At 48.0% G+C, this 16,776-nt stretch overlaps 5 protein-coding genes across 5 annotated transcripts; 2 read left to right on the top strand and 3 right to left on the bottom strand.

Moving 5' to 3' along the window:
• Positions 1–7,984: 7,984 nt before the first annotated feature.
• Pmar_PMAR015872 (hypothetical protein) lies at positions 7,985–8,189 on the top strand (the record flags this gene model as incomplete). The annotated part of the gene is made up of 1 exon (XM_002787471.1): positions 7,985–8,189. A coding segment is annotated over one exon (205 nt), but the record flags the coding sequence as incomplete, so codon positions are not given.
• A 110-nt stretch (positions 8,190–8,299) lies between these two features.
• On the bottom strand, positions 8,300–9,625 carry Pmar_PMAR015871 (conserved hypothetical protein; the record flags this gene model as incomplete). The annotated part of the gene is made up of 3 exons (XM_002787470.1): positions 8,960–9,625; positions 8,490–8,886; positions 8,300–8,341 (listed from the first exon to the last, which is right to left on the bottom strand). The coding sequence occupies exons 1-3, from the start codon at positions 9,088–9,090 to the stop codon at positions 8,300–8,302; spliced, it is 570 nt and encodes a 189-aa protein (XP_002787516.1). The 5' UTR covers positions 9,091–9,625.
• Positions 9,626–10,082: 457 nt separating this feature from the next.
• Positions 10,083–10,612, bottom strand: Pmar_PMAR015870 (hypothetical protein; the record flags this gene model as incomplete). The annotated part of the gene is made up of 2 exons (XM_002787469.1): positions 10,083–10,233; positions 10,497–10,612. Coding segments are annotated over 2 exons (267 nt in total), but the record flags the coding sequence as incomplete, so codon positions are not given.
• A 2,665-nt stretch (positions 10,613–13,277) lies between these two features.
• On the bottom strand, positions 13,278–13,979 carry Pmar_PMAR015869 (40S ribosomal protein S17, putative). The gene is made up of 3 exons (XM_002787468.1): positions 13,761–13,979; positions 13,578–13,709; positions 13,278–13,396 (listed from the first exon to the last, which is right to left on the bottom strand). Exons 1-3 carry the CDS (start codon positions 13,946–13,948, stop codon positions 13,324–13,326), a joined length of 393 nt encoding a protein of 130 aa, XP_002787514.1. The 5' UTR covers positions 13,949–13,979; the 3' UTR covers positions 13,278–13,323.
• Positions 13,980–14,574: 595 nt separating this feature from the next.
• Positions 14,575–15,250, top strand: Pmar_PMAR015868 (conserved hypothetical protein). Its single transcript, XM_002787467.1, has one exon. The coding sequence runs from the start codon at positions 14,585–14,587 to the stop codon at positions 15,224–15,226; it is 642 nt and encodes a 213-aa protein (XP_002787513.1). The 5' UTR covers positions 14,575–14,584; the 3' UTR covers positions 15,227–15,250.
• The last annotated feature ends 1,526 nt before the right edge of the window (positions 15,251–16,776 follow it).

The following is a 16,776-nucleotide window of genomic DNA, read 5'->3' as shown; positions in this document are numbered from 1 at the left end:
TAGAGCACCATCAACACTCGCAATTTGCGAGTTGCAAGTCGATCCGTGGCACGACGCTCACGAGAATTTCCTTCCATCGAATGAAAGTGAGCTTTCATTGGTCGAAATTGGTCTTGTGTTCGACGAATTTGAACATGCGTTTCCGAGTTCATAAATTTCATTTACGAATTTGAACTTTAGTTTTCGACCGGTCAACCAAACTCTAACTTTCATTTCGAGTTTGAACTTTCATTTCGCGAAAAACACCTTTCACTTGTCGGAAATCAAATTTCATTCATCTAATTTGTTCTTTCAATTGTTGAATTTGAGATTGAAAAGGTGTAGAAGGAACAAGTTGAATGATTCAACTTGAATCACAGAGGTTATCCTCGTGTTAGGGGGGTATTGCCACGTTGTGATACTATGCTTGATAACGCAACTAACACTTAAACGCTGTAGTGAACAATCACCATGCTTGGATGCATGTCAATTTGCTCCGCTTGAAGTTACATAAAATCGTGTTGAAGTCGTGCTTGTCTCCGTTGTCCCAAGCAACCAAGGTATGAAAAAGACGGTGAAAATGCTTGTATAATCTCGACCACCTGATGGAACCAATACTGGCGAAATGTGATAGGTCACCAGCCTACCGAATCAACCTAAAATTCGTCAGCCTCGTCCAGCGCCGATTTACCGGTGATATCAAGTCGATGAGCATCAGCGCCGCGGTGGAGGACAAACTCACACATGCGTTTACTCGAACATCGCGTTGCAACGTGCAGGGGCGTCATACCCGTCAACCTGCAGAGTGATGGATAGATCGTTCTGTGAGATTTGCCTCTGTCCCTCGGGAATAGGCCTCCACATGATACAGTATCATTGATACTCGCGGCCGGTGATGGAATATATGTTCGCTTTCCTCAGCTGAGCTCAATAGTTTCCTCAGTGAGGAATCCTCACTAATTATGGAAGTTTACATAGTGTACAGAATCCAAAATTTCTTTGGACTTGATTGTCACTATCATCATGCATCACACAGGTCACAAGAGAAGCTTCGCAGCTACGACCCGTACCAACAACAAACCACTATTTCCTTGTCGAAACAAGCAGATTTGTGCCAGTCGAGCTACAGCGCTCGACTCATCCTGATATGACGACTTATGTAAGAGGAGTTTTAGCATCGGATTTCGACAAAGGTGCTTTCTTCATGCAATTCCTGCAGAGAAACTTTCAAATTTGATATGCATATTCTCATCCTCGACTTTCAGAGCCCCCCATACCGCTAGATGACGTATTGGAACAGTACTTCCGCCTCCATCTAGTAATCTAAACTCAAAGAGGATTCCCGAAGATCACATGCACCTGCAAAGATTCCCGAGATTGGGGATGCTGCGTTCATGGATACGCGGTCAAAATTCTCAGAGGGACTAAGCAGAGCTATGAAAAGGACGTATGATATGAATATAGGTCAATGTCTGATCGTGATTATGATGCTCGTCTAACGGCGGAATGCGAACATAGCAGCTACTCAAGTGTTGACGCAGATATTTTCCGGAGCATCAACAGCTACGGAGAGCAAATCGTGGCCGTAGGCCTCGAAACCGCGGCCCTAGAACCATACCGAGGAATGAAGGCGTGATGAGAGCGCTGAGCAGTAACCCAAGCAAGTGTCGGAGTTATTGGGATGGCCAGAGTTGTTGCTTCTCCAGGCACTCATCAACAAGGCAGTTCTCACGACGATGTCTTCTCGATAGCGAGCGTCTCAAATTACACTAGCAACTCAGAAAGGAGCGATTCAGGGAATAACAGTGACTCGGCAGCGAACGATTGGTTCTCAGATGCAGAATCTGCGGAGAGCTCAACTACACACAACGCTCGCTCCACGTCAGATGCTTCTCAATCGGTCCAAGCAGGAATGCCTCATGAGGCAGACTTCTCTCACGCTTGGTTTGTGATAGAAACGCTGGCCAGATTCGGGCCTGCCCCCATTTTGTGGGGGGCGGATTTGGTGTTGCCCGATTGGTCGGCCACGGACGACTTGGACTCTCAGGTGAACAGACGAGTAGTTGTGTCTTAGTTGTCATGCCTCTGTATCGGAGGGGCAATCCACCCCAGGCGTTAACGGGCGTCAGTAGTCGGTAGCAGATACTCCCAAGTGTCGCGGCCTCAAGCTTTGGGCCACACTAGCTAATAGCTAGTAGCTATGAGTGTAGGCTGGACTCCCCTCCCAATTACTTCCTATCTGGTGGTGACTAATCCGTTATACTGAAGTACTCCGGTTATCCAAGCGTGAGCTGTATGTCAAGACAGCTCTAAGTTTTCACGTCGAGACTGGTTATGAGGTGACGGTACTGTTGTCAACAGTGCTGTCAATGACATCGTCAAAAAAAGAAGGGAATTATGCGGCTCAATGTAGGACAAGTGGGTATGTTATTGGGGCGTGGTTCCTACTGAGAGCCTCAGAGCTGGTGGCTCTGAATTGATGGAGATTTGGTGACTGTGAGCGTTGTATTCTCATTTATTTCTAGTCTATCTCTATGTAGTTGAGACACACCCTCCATCGGCGAAGTAGTTTCACGCCAGAACGCTATGCACATACGTGCTGCGCGCCGAAGCTCATTGCTCATTGGGCGATCAAATTTTGTCTTCTTCGTCCCGACTTCCCTATGCCTCCTGCGCGTCGTGTTCCCGGGAAGTCCTCTAACTCGAACTCTAGGTCACAGGGCTCTAACAGCGCCAACAGCTCAACTGTTTTGCTTTAAGAGGGTCTCACCGTGAGACTCTCACGGTCCGTGACTCACGGACCGTGAGTCACAGATGATATATGAGAATCGAGATGATCCGTCTGTTTGGCCCCTAAAGTGAGGAGTATTCTTCACTCTCTGTCGGTGTGCTCGGTAAGGTCTGGTTATGCGAAACCTAATTCGTGGTTGGAGACGATGGTGGTGGACGTGGCCCATGAGTGACCGGTTATTTGCGTATTGGGGAGTTTTGGGGACTAAGCTGTAGTATCAGTATTTTCAAGTTGCCGTGTTGTATCTTGACTCACTAACTGGTCATGTTGATCCGTTTATCTGATCGTGGCTACTGATGAGGTTTGGAGGTCGGGATTCAGTATCCAACTCTACTACTACATGAGAATGGGATCAGCATTTGAAGATCAGGTGGTCAACACACCAGTGGAGCCAACTACTACTACAGCTTTAGTATGACTTTAGCTTAGTATTAGCTTTAAGTATGACTTTAATATGTTTTTAAAACATTGTTTTATATGAATACTTCGAATAACAAGATATGTAGAGGAGTAATCTTTTCTAGAGCAGCACTTTTTACCAGTATACTCAGCAGCTACGAAATGAGCGACCATGCCCTGGTAAAGGTCACCTGTATAATGTGTGAATAACAAATTCGGCCGAAATTACTAATGTATGGATTTAGTTTCAACAGATTGATGAATAGAAGTAGTGGATGTTACTGCGTGTGTAGAAATAGTGAACTTGATCGTTTTTCACGCGTAAAATATGCGATTACGAAATCACTGGAGTTTCACCCGTTTTACGTGAACTCGGTGTAAGACGCGATATTGGGGGTCATATGCAGTAGTCGTGAAATATGTTTTTCACTAGTGTTTTTCATATCACTAGGGTGTACTCTGCACTGCAGAGTCTGCAACAGTACTTGTTCAGTACTGAACAGGCGAGCAATTGCGAATCGGTGAGGAGACCGGGGCTGTCGAGTCGACGGTTTTACTAAAAAACGACCGCATGCCATTGCAATTTATGTGATCGGAAATGTGAGGTTGTCACTCTTGATGCACATCGTGGAGCACTTCGATCCTCCGTTGTTTCGGAAATGCGACGACTCCAACACGAAATCTATGGATTTGAGACGTGGCCCTCCTCACGTGTTGAGTGCAATGTCTATTAACTCTCCCGAGTGACATAACAACTCTGTTTATCTCTCTGCTAGTAATTTGCCCATTGAGATAATACTATACTGGATATAATAGCAGGGGTCCCCTGCTATCAGGCTGCAGCCTCATAAGGCGTTCCCGGAACGCCTTATGTGGCTGCAGCCTGATTGTACTCAATCGAAGTAGACTTTCTTCGCCCGAGGGAGACACATCGTGTGCTACGGGGGATTGGGAGAGCGATAACCAGCATCTCCCTCAGTTGATGATGTCGTACTGGAGGCACCATGCTCGTTGATATACCAACACTATGCGCCGACAGATTGTCAGCAAAACAATTGTCCAATTTCGCAGCGACTAGCACGCCTGTTATCGTCAAGGGTCTTCGGATGCCTCATCTCGACCCTCTTGCGATACTTCAACTCGAAGCAAGTATGCGATTCACTCAGTAGGCAACAAGACGGTTTCGGTCGCTCCACTTCAAGCGAACAAATCTGACAAGTGGTTGGAACAGATGAGAGATTGGGTTGCCGGCCCAGTGGAAAATGGTGCCGTCGTATTTGCTGTTTCGGGACGAAGAATGAGGATTTCCCTTTCTGACTTTATTGCTAACATCGATCGCTTTTATGCTGACGGCGCTGGCAATGGTTCTAAGTCTTGGAAATTCCTGGCTGACTACATAGGCCGTCGCTGCGATCTGGGGAGAATAGACGCTAAGCTTGACGGCCCGTTGGAGAGACACATTTGGCTTGGGCCTTCTTCGACTGTTAGTCGGCTGCATTATGATGCTGTTGATACGCTTTTCTGCCAAGTAGAAGGACGGAGAAAGTTCAGGATTTTACCCCCGGAAAAATTCCGCGGGTCCTTGTGCTTCGAGACGGCTTTTAAGGACGGCTTTAAGAGGTCCTTGTGCTGAGGCTGTCTCCTTGTGCGCGCGATGTGTGGTGGATAATCCGATGCAAATCACCTCGCTCATCGCATTTCCGCCCACTCGTCGTACTCGACGAACCTAGGCCATGAAATGATCCCGCCATGAAATGATGGCGCGAAGTCCCGATGGGGAGTGGAGCCATGGTCTCTGCCATGAGCAGATCCACAATCATCCAACTCATCAAGGGACCTGCTTTACCCACTCAGAAAGAAAGAATACAGCGATCCAAGTAGACCTGCTGCCAGAAAAATGAGAGAATCGGCCTCAGTCGGGAAATTTCAGTTGCTCATTAGTGATCAATTCACATACGGTATGCCCCATCAGATACACTATTTTAAACCTCTTTAGAGAACCTCGTTAGCTAGCACATGGAAGAAAGTTTTCCAATGACGAATGTTCGCGGTCCGCGAATCGCGAATCTAACCTCCAAAGGTTATCTTAGTGAGGGGGAAAGGAGGCGGTTTTCGCGAGCCTTCGGCTCGAACGAAAACCGCAATATGAGGTTCAATCTAACCGCACAAGTGTGGGATCCGTTACGGGAATTGTATAACTCAAACTTCTCGAGAATATTCAGTAACGATGTATCGCACTATGTCGATGGAGTATGTTTGTGTAGCATATTATCGTCCGTATGTCACTGCCATATATTACCACCTCCTCATACATCATTCTCCACATTGCAAACACAATCAGTATGAACTGAACAACACCAATAGAGTTATAGCACTTGAGCCATGTATCGAACACAGGCCATCCACAACATTCCACGCTGGAGCGTTGGAGTCTCCAGCATGAGATAGATGCTCTAGGAAAATGGAGCATGTGCAACCAAAGACACCAGTTGAATACAAAAATATGAAATTCATTACACCAGAGCGTGAGTTCGCATATACCATGGACCATATAATGCCCATGCATTACTGTACCACTAATAGGCGAAGATCTCAGAACCCGATTCATCGAATCAATCTCCTATCTCCCGTAAAACTGCTCTGACGATACTTTTGCGCGCGCCATACGTACGCATCAACATGTGGATTCGAACATTTCAAGACCAATCTCTGGTCACAGGATTTCAGTTTCAACCATACTTGAGAGGACACCCATTAGCGTAGAGATCTATGTGTACACGGATAATCAGCCGATTTCCACGGGCCATTTAAATTTAGCTTTTTCATTTCCAGCCCTATTCAATAGGCAGGTCGCACCTGCGCGATTGCGTGAAAGGTTTGGGCGCGCTCTCTCAGGGGCCCCCACCCCTGGCGCGCGCTGATGCCATCATGGCATATGTTGAAGCTTTGGGCAAAGCAGGTGCCCAACACCAAGTAGACCTGCTGCCAGAAAAATTAAGGAATCGGCCTCAGTTGGCAAATTTCAGTTGCTCATCAGTGATCAATTCACATACGGTATGTCCCATCAGATACACTATTTTGAACCTCTTTAGAGAAGCTCGTTAGCCAGCCCGTGGCACAAAAATTTGCAATGACGGATGTTCGCGGTCCGCAAATCCCGGATCTAACCCCCAAAGGTTACTTTAGCGAGAGAGAAAGGAGGCGGTTTTCGCGAGCCATCTGGCTCGAACGAAAACCGCAATATGAGGTCAATTTAACCGCACAAGTGTGGAATCCGTTACGAGAATTGTATAACTCAAAGTTCTCGAGAATATTCAGTAATGATGTATCACACTATGTCAATGGAGTATGTTTGTGTAGCATATTATCGTCCGTATATCACTGCCCATATATTACCACCTCCCCATGCATCATTTCCCACATTGCAAACACAATCAGTTTGAACTGAACAACACCAATAGAGTTATAACACTTGAGCCATGTATCGAACACAGGCCATCCACAACATTCCGCGCTGGAGCGTTGGAGTCTCCAGCATGAGATAGATGCTCTAGGAAAATGGAGCATGTGCAACCAAAGACACCAGTTGAATACAAAAATATGAAATTCATTACACCAGAGCGTGAGTTCGCATATACCATGGAACATGTCATGCCCATGCATTACTGTACCACTAATAGGCGAAGATCTCAGAACCCGATTCATCGAATCAATCTCCTATCTCCCGTAAAACTGCTCTGACGATACTTTTGCGCGCGCCACACGCTCGCATCAACATGTGGATCCGAACATTTCAATACCAATCTCTGGTCACAGGATTTCAGTTTCAACCATACTTGAGAGGACACCCATTAGCGTAGAGATCTATGTGTACACGGATAATCAGCCGATTTCCACGGGCCATTTAAATTTAGCTTTTTCATTTCCAGCCCTATTCAACAGGCAGGTCGCACCTGCGCGATTGCGTGAAAGGTTTGGGCGCGCTCTCTCAGGGGCCCCCACCCCTGGCGCGCGCTGATGCCATCATGGCATATGTTGAAGCTTTGGGCAAAGCAGGTGCCCAACACCAAGCGAACCAACAACGACACAGACTCATATGGTATCAATATTATATGGTATGGCAGCAATCAAGCCGAGTTTTGTCTTACGATAAGCACGTGCGCATGCGTGCCAAGCTGGATGGACTCCATCCGATGGAGGCGCACGCGCCCCAAGCTGGATGGAGGTGCATGCGTGCATTGCCACACAGAGCAAGCCTTGTTATAGAGCGCGAGTCACCACCCTTCGTCCACATCATTATGTTAGCGCTCGAGGCTATATAACTATCAAGGGAGCTTATAAGTATCCGAGGAAGCTTGTAAGCATTCGAGGAAGCTCGCCAGCCGACGATTCTTGCGGCGTGTGCGGCAGTGCTCAAGTCGCAGAAGGCGCTTACTGAGTGTTTTCCAAGGATATCATGTGTCCACCCTTCGAGGATGCTCGTTTCATGGCATCGAGCGTAACCGTTGATGATTCGTGATCGGGTCTGTGCCCCACGGGAGTCTTTCCGACGCGGTCCAGCATCCCTCGGTGTAATGGATCACGCCTATTAGAGTTCGTTTATTGGACGGGTGCCACGCTTGCCTCGCATGTAGGCTAATGCACGAAGTTGTTGCAGGATCGCTGATGATTGCTCGGTGAGTCTGATGAGCTTTTCTGATAGTTATTTTCCGCACATTCACATGCGAAATACCTCTCTCATCTGCGTTGTGGCGGCCCTTTTGATGGCCTCGTTTAGTGGTTGTTCGAATAATGGTGGTGGGACAACTACAACAGCCCAGCCTGCGAGCAGTACCCCTGCCCCTGGCAGCACTACAACGGGTCCATCGACTGCCCCTGGCAGCTCTACAACGGGTCCGACGACTGCTCCAGGGCCGACCACATCCACGACTACCGCCGCTCCTGGCAGCACTACAACGGGCGCGTTATCGACCACCACAGGGTCGGCCACGACAAGTACCACAACCCCGACTCCCCATGGGTATTCTTGCCCGTCAACCAACTGCTCATCGAATGGCGACTACTGCAAGAACGTTGCTAAAGGCAAAGGGGCCTGCCACCTACATATTCACCAACCTTGCTATTGTGATATCACGGCCGGACCAGATCCTGGAAAGCGAGATTGTAGATCTCCTGACTGTGATAGGTTCGGGGACTACTGCCAGAACTTCGAATATGGTCGAGGTCATTGCCATCTGAATACTACTAAGGACTGCACTTGCCCGCCAATCACAAGCACGACCACTTCAAGCACTACCGGTCCTACGAGCCCGTCTCCTACCACTCCATCTCCTTGCAGCACTACAACGGGTCCATCGACTGCCCCTGGCAGCACTACAACGGGTCCGACGACTGCTCCAGGGCCGACCACATCCACGACTACCGCCGCTCCTTGCAGCACTACAACGGGTCCATCGACTGCCCCTGGCAGCACTACAACGGGTCCGACGACTGCTCCAGGGCCGACCACATCCACGACTACCGCCGCTCCTTGCAGCACTACAACGGGTCCATCGACTGCCCCTGGCAGCACTACAACGGGTCCGACGACTGCTCCAGGGCCGACCACATCCACGACTACCGCCGCTCCTTGCAGCACTACAACGGGCGCGTTATCGACCACCACAGGGTCGGCCCCGACAAGTACCACAACCCCGACTCCCCATGGGCATTCTTGCCTGTCAACCAATTGCTCATCGGCTGGCGACTACTGCAAGAACGTTGCTAAAGGCAAAGGGGCCTGCCACCTACATATTCACCAACCTTGCTATTGTGATATCACGGCCGGACCAGATCCTGGAAAGCGAGATTGTAGATCTCCTGACTGTGACAGTCGCGGGGACTACTGCCAGAACTTCGAATATGGTCGAGGTCATTGCCATCTGAATACTACTAAGGACTGCACTTGCCCGCCAATCACAAGCAGGACCACTTCAAGCACTACCGGCCCTACGAGCCCGTCTCCTACCACTCCATCTTGTGCAAGTCCATCTCCTACCAATCCCTCTCCTTCCAGTTAAACATCTACCAGTCCGTGGCTTGGGTGTATTTGTGCGAGGCTGTTATGACCTATGCAGTCATTGACACTACGACAAGTTCACCCGCCGCAAATATCCTGATTATCGTTTAATAGCCTTCATCGACTAGGTAGTCGATAGACGGGTCAGCTCTGTGGAAGTAGATCATATATTTGACCATTTCGATCCAGCTGGGGGCACAGCTGAAAAATTGCCACATTATTTTGAAGCAGGGTATATTGTCTTTGTTATCAAAAATGTTATCATTCTGTCGGTCGAGCTCCTCAAGCCTTGGCTGTTTTCAAAACTCACCTTATATCCCCCGAGGGCTGGAGATAGCTGAAAGTTTCACTCTTTTTTGTTCACTAAGAGAACTACGGTATACTCGATTAGAATCCAATTGCGACGGGTTTGGCCATGTCACCGTCGCCTGACAATAACTGCCTTGTGTTGAACAGTCTCGACCATGGGAAGATGGAGGTATGGGTCAACATCGCGAATATCAATCGCATGTTTGTTCGACATAAGAGTATCTGTGCTGTACAGAAGTCAATTGTTTGGTGAACTTGAAGGAACAAGTTGAATCACAGAGGTTATCCTCGTGTTAGGGGGGTATTGCCACGTTGTGATACTATGCTTGATAACGCAACTAACACTTAAACGCTGTAGTGAACAATCACCATGCTTGGATGCATGTCAATTTGCTCCGCTTGAAGTTACATAAAATCGTGTTGAAGTCGTGCTTGTCTCCGTTGTCCCAAGCAACCAAGGTATGAAAAAGACGGTGAAAATGCTTGTATAATCTCGACCACCTGATGGAACCAATACTGACGAAATATGGTAAGTCATCAGCCTACCGAATCAACCTCAATTTCGTCAGCCTCGTCCAGCGCCGATTTACCGGTGATATCAAGTCGATGAGCATCAGCGCCGCGGTGGAGGAGAAACTCACACATGCGTTTACTCGAACATCGCGTTGCCACGTGCAGGGGCGTCATGCCCGTCAACCTGAAGAGTAATGGGCATATCTTTCTGTGAGATTCGCCTCTGTCCCTCGGGAATAGGCCTCCACATGATACTCGCGGCCAGTGATGGAATATATGTTCGCTTTCCTCAGCTGAGCTCAAGAGTTTCCCCACTAATTATGGAAGTTTACATAGTGTACAGAAACCAAAATTTCTTCGGACTTGATTGTCACTATCATCATGCACATGTGCATCTTTTCTCACGATGCTCGCGACCACCAAACCGTGGAGCTGAGTTGTTCTCACTTGTTGGCTTCATTAACATTGGCCTTCTTTGCTAATAGCAGTTCGCAAACAAGTGGGTCGCAGGAAGCAACCGCAGGCAGCAGCGGTGGAGTCGGACGCGATTCAGAGCAGGCGACCTGAGAACAGCAGGTCAGACAACCGCGAACAGCTACTTACTATCGAGCTGTCTGCTACACTCAGCAGCAGGTCGAGGACTCCGCGATCACCACTGAAGACGATTCCGATAGTGAACTACTCATTCGGGGGTTTACCGTCGAGAGGCGATGATGACCGGACGGAGGTAGGGCCAGCGGGAAGGGGAGTGATCGGGCTCGGCGCCAAGGCTCAGAAGAAGTCTCAAAATTCGAATGCCGTCGTTGCCGAAAGCAGTGCATACGAGCACCTGATGGGACGATTCGTTGTTTCATAGAAGCTCATCGAAACACACCCCGGATGCCTCAACCATGTCGCGAGGACTGAGGCGTGCTGTGGTGGTCCACTCGTGCAGCATCGGACCGAGTAGATCGTACCTTATGGAGCGTGTCACACTAGCAGTAGTCTATTCTCACATTGGTAAAGAAGAAACCTCTGACGCCACTGTGGCGCGCCGAGCCCCTTCAGAAAATGAGAGACCGATGGTCCTCACATCTAAGGAGATTGCGTGAGGATAAGCGCACAATTATCAACTCACATATTTTGTCGAGGCAATCGTTTACAGGCAAGCGATTGATCAAATGGTCGAATATGATCTCCGGTATTGACTTGAGATTCTGTGACTGTAACCACTCCAGTGCGGTGGTCTCCTCAACGAGGCTTTGTGGTATTGACTGTTTCATCGCTTTACACGTGGCTGAGGATTATGACGAGCATACAGTACGTGTCAATTTGATATGCAAATGTGTGTTATTTTGAAGGACGAATGATAGTGAACAAATTGTCGCTACCATCACAGTCCCAAACGGGTACAGCACATGTTCATAGCCATCGCTACATTGTATATGCGATATAGTTTCAAATCGATTATCATAGCATACATTTGCATCATATCAAATTGACACGTACTGTATTATAGGTGATCGCTGAGGTCTTACCCGCGAGTCTGAATGAGGCTGTAGGACCGAGGAAAAGGCAGAGCTCTCGGGGGCCGAAGTGGCCGACACCCCTTCCGAATATCCTGACGAGAGTGCAAGTCATTCAAGAGTCATTGTGATGGGAATTTGAACAGCGGCAGAATCTACAAAAAGCAAATTTAAGTTTTTCTCTTTGTCATCTGAATCGTTCAATTAAAGATAGAATGCGACTCCGAGTGTCTTTTATGGAATTATACATCTGAGAAATCTAACCCTGGGAGCGCTCGTGATCCGCAAGAGGGGCCGACTGAACACGTTTATTATACTGTTATAGTATTGTTTATATTCCAATATTATAGTCGACTGTATTGTATATTATAGTGTATGAGTTTATTAATACAACGGTTTATTATACTCCCCTGTGTCTGCCAAATCTCGAGACAAAATTGGATAAAAACGAGATAGCTGGAGAGAATCAAGCTTAAGATTTCCCGAAATAATTTTGGGTGAGCAACTACACAGCTGATGCACACCGTAGAGCACTTCGCTCCGCTGTGTTCGAGACGCGACGATTCCAACCGAGCTATTCGAGACGTGGCCTTCCTCACGTGTTGAGTCCAGTGTCTACTAAGACTCCCGAGTGGCAAACAAGAGCCTTATGTCGTACTTATTTTCACTATATGCTAGAGCTGTCTACCATCATTCTACCAGTGAAACCGCAACAATGTTGATAGAAAACACATCGCAGTGTTGGACGAACATATTTTCGCTTTCCTCAACTGAGTTCGGGAATTTTCACTAATTATATACTATAATCACAACCTATGATTATTCACAATTCACTAATTATAGAAATTCATTTTGAAATCACTGATTTCAATATGAATTTCTAATCAGAATGAGTGATGATTGATTCTCCAATGATCACAATGATTTCAAATCAGGGAAGAGATGTGCAGAAATCAAAGAGATTTCCTTAAAATCGATCAGAAATTCCACATAGTGTAGTCGGCAATATGGATTCATATCGAGACAGGACACATTCGACTCTGACCAACTACACCGTGAGACACCTATATCGATTGGCAACACAGAAGGCCACCACCTTATAAAATAGAGGAAAGGAGAGTGTAAATAATCATTAGAATATTCCGTCCGAATTCGCCACTGAACAGATCCCTTACTGTTCCTTGGGGTTCAAGACGAACACAGGGTTATTCTTGCGATTGGTCGGCAACCCAGCCAGCTAGCTCTAGCGACCGAGTGAAAGAGTAACCGATCAGCGCACAGATTGATGAACTTCAGAGATCTTGGTGGTTGCAAATTCGTCACACCCTGAGGTCGAGCGTAGCAAGTATTCAAATGGGTATCATCATGAGCACACTCTCGTAGTCTATGTAAGAACATTCATCGCAATCAGAGATCTTGGTGGTTGCAAATTCGTCACACCCGGAGGTCGAGCGTAGCAAGTATTCAGATGGGTATCATCATATTGATCATTATAATGGTCTCAGAAGTGGCGGCTCGTTCGCTTCATTGATAATCAGAAGCCAAGCGTTCAAAAAAGGAGCCATTCATCACAGACCAACAGAGAAAGTTATTCCGCCCATTTATCAGGTCTCAGCATACCAACTCTACCAAGCTCCGCGATGGAGCTAATCGAGTCTATCTTCACCGACCATGGGCATCTCCTACACTATAAAATGTTTAGCAAAGCAACACCAGGGTAAAAGGAGGAAAAGGACTTCCAACGACGGCTACTTGTGGGCACCAGGCATCTAGTAACGACGACGCGCATAGCCCATGCGATCGGAAACCTCGATGTTGGGAAGCTGATCCATGTTGAGCTCCCTGAGAAAAGAAACACAATAATCAGAGGCACTACAGCAAGAAGGGAGCAGTGGTGCACTGGGGGCCTGCCTTCGACAAGATAATGTCGACCGTCCACTACGACCCAACTAATTAGGGTTGTTGCCATTGACCCAGCCTTCCTCCGCCTAGCTGGCAACCCGCATTTGGCGGCAGTCCTTACTTGAGCATCTCAGCAGTGTCGGAATCGACGACGATGTGCTCAGTGTCGACCTCAGACTTCTCAGGCACGAAGTCCATCTTACGCTCGCGCTCCTCCTCCTGAAGCTTGAGGGAGATTCCACGGACAGGTCCCCTGAAGAGAGAAATAATAATAATAGTCGCAATAGTTGCATAAAACACTCACTTCTGAATGCGCTTCATCAAATGAGTGACGAAACCAGCAATCTTGTTCCTAAGCCTCTTAGAAGGGATGATGGCGACCTCCTCAGAGATCTTCTTGTTGAGCTGGAAGTCGAGAGTGAGCTTGCTGTAGTACTTCTCAACGATGTGCCTAGCAGCGCGCTTAACGGTCTTAGTGCGGACGCGTCCCATAGTAGCAGTAGTCGAAGCTTGATAGAAGCCTTGAGAAGTATGCAGACTGGCTCGCGCCTCGAAGTTTCCCAATCGATCGAGTGATCGATATTCGCTGCAATTTTAGCGCTCGCCATTGTAATCGATAACGACACCTTTCTTGACGACACAATTCTTGTCTACGTTAGAAGCGAATTCAGGAACAATTATCACGGCGACGGTTGACCACTCAGATGTTTCTCCGACTGGAATACCCCAAAAAACGGCATCCAAACGTGAAAATTCATCCCCGGTCTATAACTCAGCTTTGCTGTTGAGAAATTCCGTCTCGGTCAACCTCACAGCCTCCGGGCAGCTTCAAAGAGCTTCCCAGCGTAGAACACGAAATTCCGCTTCAACTGCCTATAGTGGCACCGACAGTTCAATCAAGACCTTCAAGAAGTGTCATTTTCGTACTCCCAAGAGCATATACGTGTCTCACCGTTGACCGACACAGGAACGGGCGTTCCACGTTGTTCCGCCCGGTCCTTGTCGGGTTACTTGTTTGACTGGTTGATGAACGTTTCACTTCTGACTCGTAAAATCTACCATGTGAGACTTCGTGTATAATTCTGTTCCCACAAGAAAAAAACTGTTCAGTCGTTTTTATTCTCTCAAATGAGCGGCCTCATCACGGTTCGCATCTTCGAAGCTCTTCACGGCGCCTCCCAAACTCTTCTGGCATCGCTGAATTTCGGCCTTGCCGCTTGGACTCTTCTTTTCGGAGCAGTTTTCCTCCTACTCTGGCGAGTCAGTCGAAGCCCCAACTATCATCATTCGAATGGCACCATCGCAGTAGCAACTCCTTCATCGTCCACTCACGCCCGAGCAAAACCCTCTGCCAATGGTCGTCGCATCCTCGTTAGCATTTCTCTTGATGGCCGTCCTCAAACGGAGGCTCTCTACACTGGTCTGAGGCGACTTGCCGACTTCTGCGATTTGGTCGTTGAGATGATTGCAGCAACTGACGACGAGGAAAACACCGCCAAGGAGAAAATTTCAAGAAAAGTTGGTATTCCCGGGCACCGTGTTCTCTGTAGCAGCACCGCCAACGGCCGAGCTTATATGGTTCGACAGCTCCATCCTGCTTGGCATGTTGATACTGACGAGGAGGTTTTGAAGTACCTCATCGGTCTAGTGCCACACCTAGCGACCACTAGCCCTACCGCCGCGAAGACGGCAGGCGAGAGTGATTCAATCACAGTGTTTGCTTCGATAGACACTTTTGTAGATCGGTTGTTGACCTCTGCTCAGAAATGACTTCTGAGTGAGATCTGTACAATTCATTCGCTTGTCTCGACTTGCGTTGCCGGTTAGTGGGATTCTGACACTCCCGAGAATACTCACCCAGTAGTCGTTCGAATCTCCTCGTCAATGCCCGTTTGGAAAGAATGTAAGTGCTATCATGTTATGCATCTTTTCTCCTCGAAAGTGTACATCGAACTTGGGCATTTTCAACAAAGTCGCTCCCTGCTTGGGCAGCAGGTCCTTACAACGTAATTTCGTCACCATCGTCACATGTGAGTCATCGCGAGCATTGTGTGATTCATCTCTTGATAAACAGACTATGTCCAGTCGATTATTAATGTCATGTCAAGCTTTGATGCTAAACTTGTGTTGATCGCTGCTCCTAGTCCTTGTCTGACACTGCAAGGGCCGTTTCACCTCTAAATTGCCATCGACGACGTTCAGGGCTAAGCCTCGTGGTACTCGCGGCAAATGGGGATGGTTTAGCGCCAAAAATTTCCTATAAAAGCCACTCTCGAGTCATTCACCCAGACGAGTCATGATGATGATCGCTCTCTTCGATGGTCGTTTGGGAATATGGATTCCGGTGGCACTGAGATTCAAAGTGCTTCACGGTCAGAATGAACACCCATCCCGTTCGTTTTTGATGGTGATTAGTGAGTACTGGTCGCAATAGCACAACGAATGATGTACTCAGGCCAAGTGTGTGTGTATGGCTTAGTTAGACTCTCTCTCTCCCGGTCCCGGCCGGCGAACCGATGATAAAAGGCTGGCTGTTTAGAAGGTCGAGCTATCCAGCGCAAGGAGACCAGCACTTCGCTTAGTTTTTTAGTTAGACTACAGTAGCACTGATGTAAGATTTGCGATGCGATCAGATCAGTCTATTGAACAGGCCCTGGTTGATCGAAGGACCCTGGTATCGAGCCGAGGCCGACGTCAGCCGAAATACTTCCACTCCTCCCAGCGGAGTCGCCTTTCACAACCACGAAAACACTAGCGATTCCCGCAGTGATCCGACCACCAGCATCATCTCATATCGAAACGAAAACCACAGTAAGGATACGATCACGTCTATATAGCCACTCAAACATGCATAGTAGCTTTATAACATCTTCTGATAAGCATGTGCATAGACAAAGTCGTCGTCCTTGTCAGTTCGATATTCCTTCACCTGACACACTCGATTGAGGCAACATACAGACGCTCAACATCACCTCAGTGACTTCAACTAGCCTTCCGAGTGGCCACTGGTTTCGAGCACTGATTCTTTGCACTGCGCGCGTCAACATTCTTCGGCTCGATGAAATGCAGACAAAGATTCCTTCCGTGACCAAAACACGGCAGATCTAGCGCGAAATGAAATATCAAGTTGAGCAATAGAGAACTCACCTCAATGAGCATACGTTCCGCAGCGTCGTTGGTCAAGCCGTCGAAGCAGGCTTTGTCAATCACAAGCTGCTGCGTCTGGGCCGCTACTATAGGACGCATGTCCGTCACATCTCCCTCGAGATATTCCCCTCGCGTTTCCACACTGTTCCAGTAACGAATCACGCTACCTACGG

The sequence above is a fragment of the Perkinsus marinus genome, assembly GCF_000006405.1.
Source record: "Perkinsus marinus ATCC 50983 genomic scaffold scf_1104296929362, whole genome shotgun sequence".
Lineage (NCBI taxonomy): Eukaryota > Perkinsozoa > Perkinsida > Perkinsidae > Perkinsus > Perkinsus marinus.
This window is presented reverse-complemented; position numbering and strand designations above follow the sequence as displayed.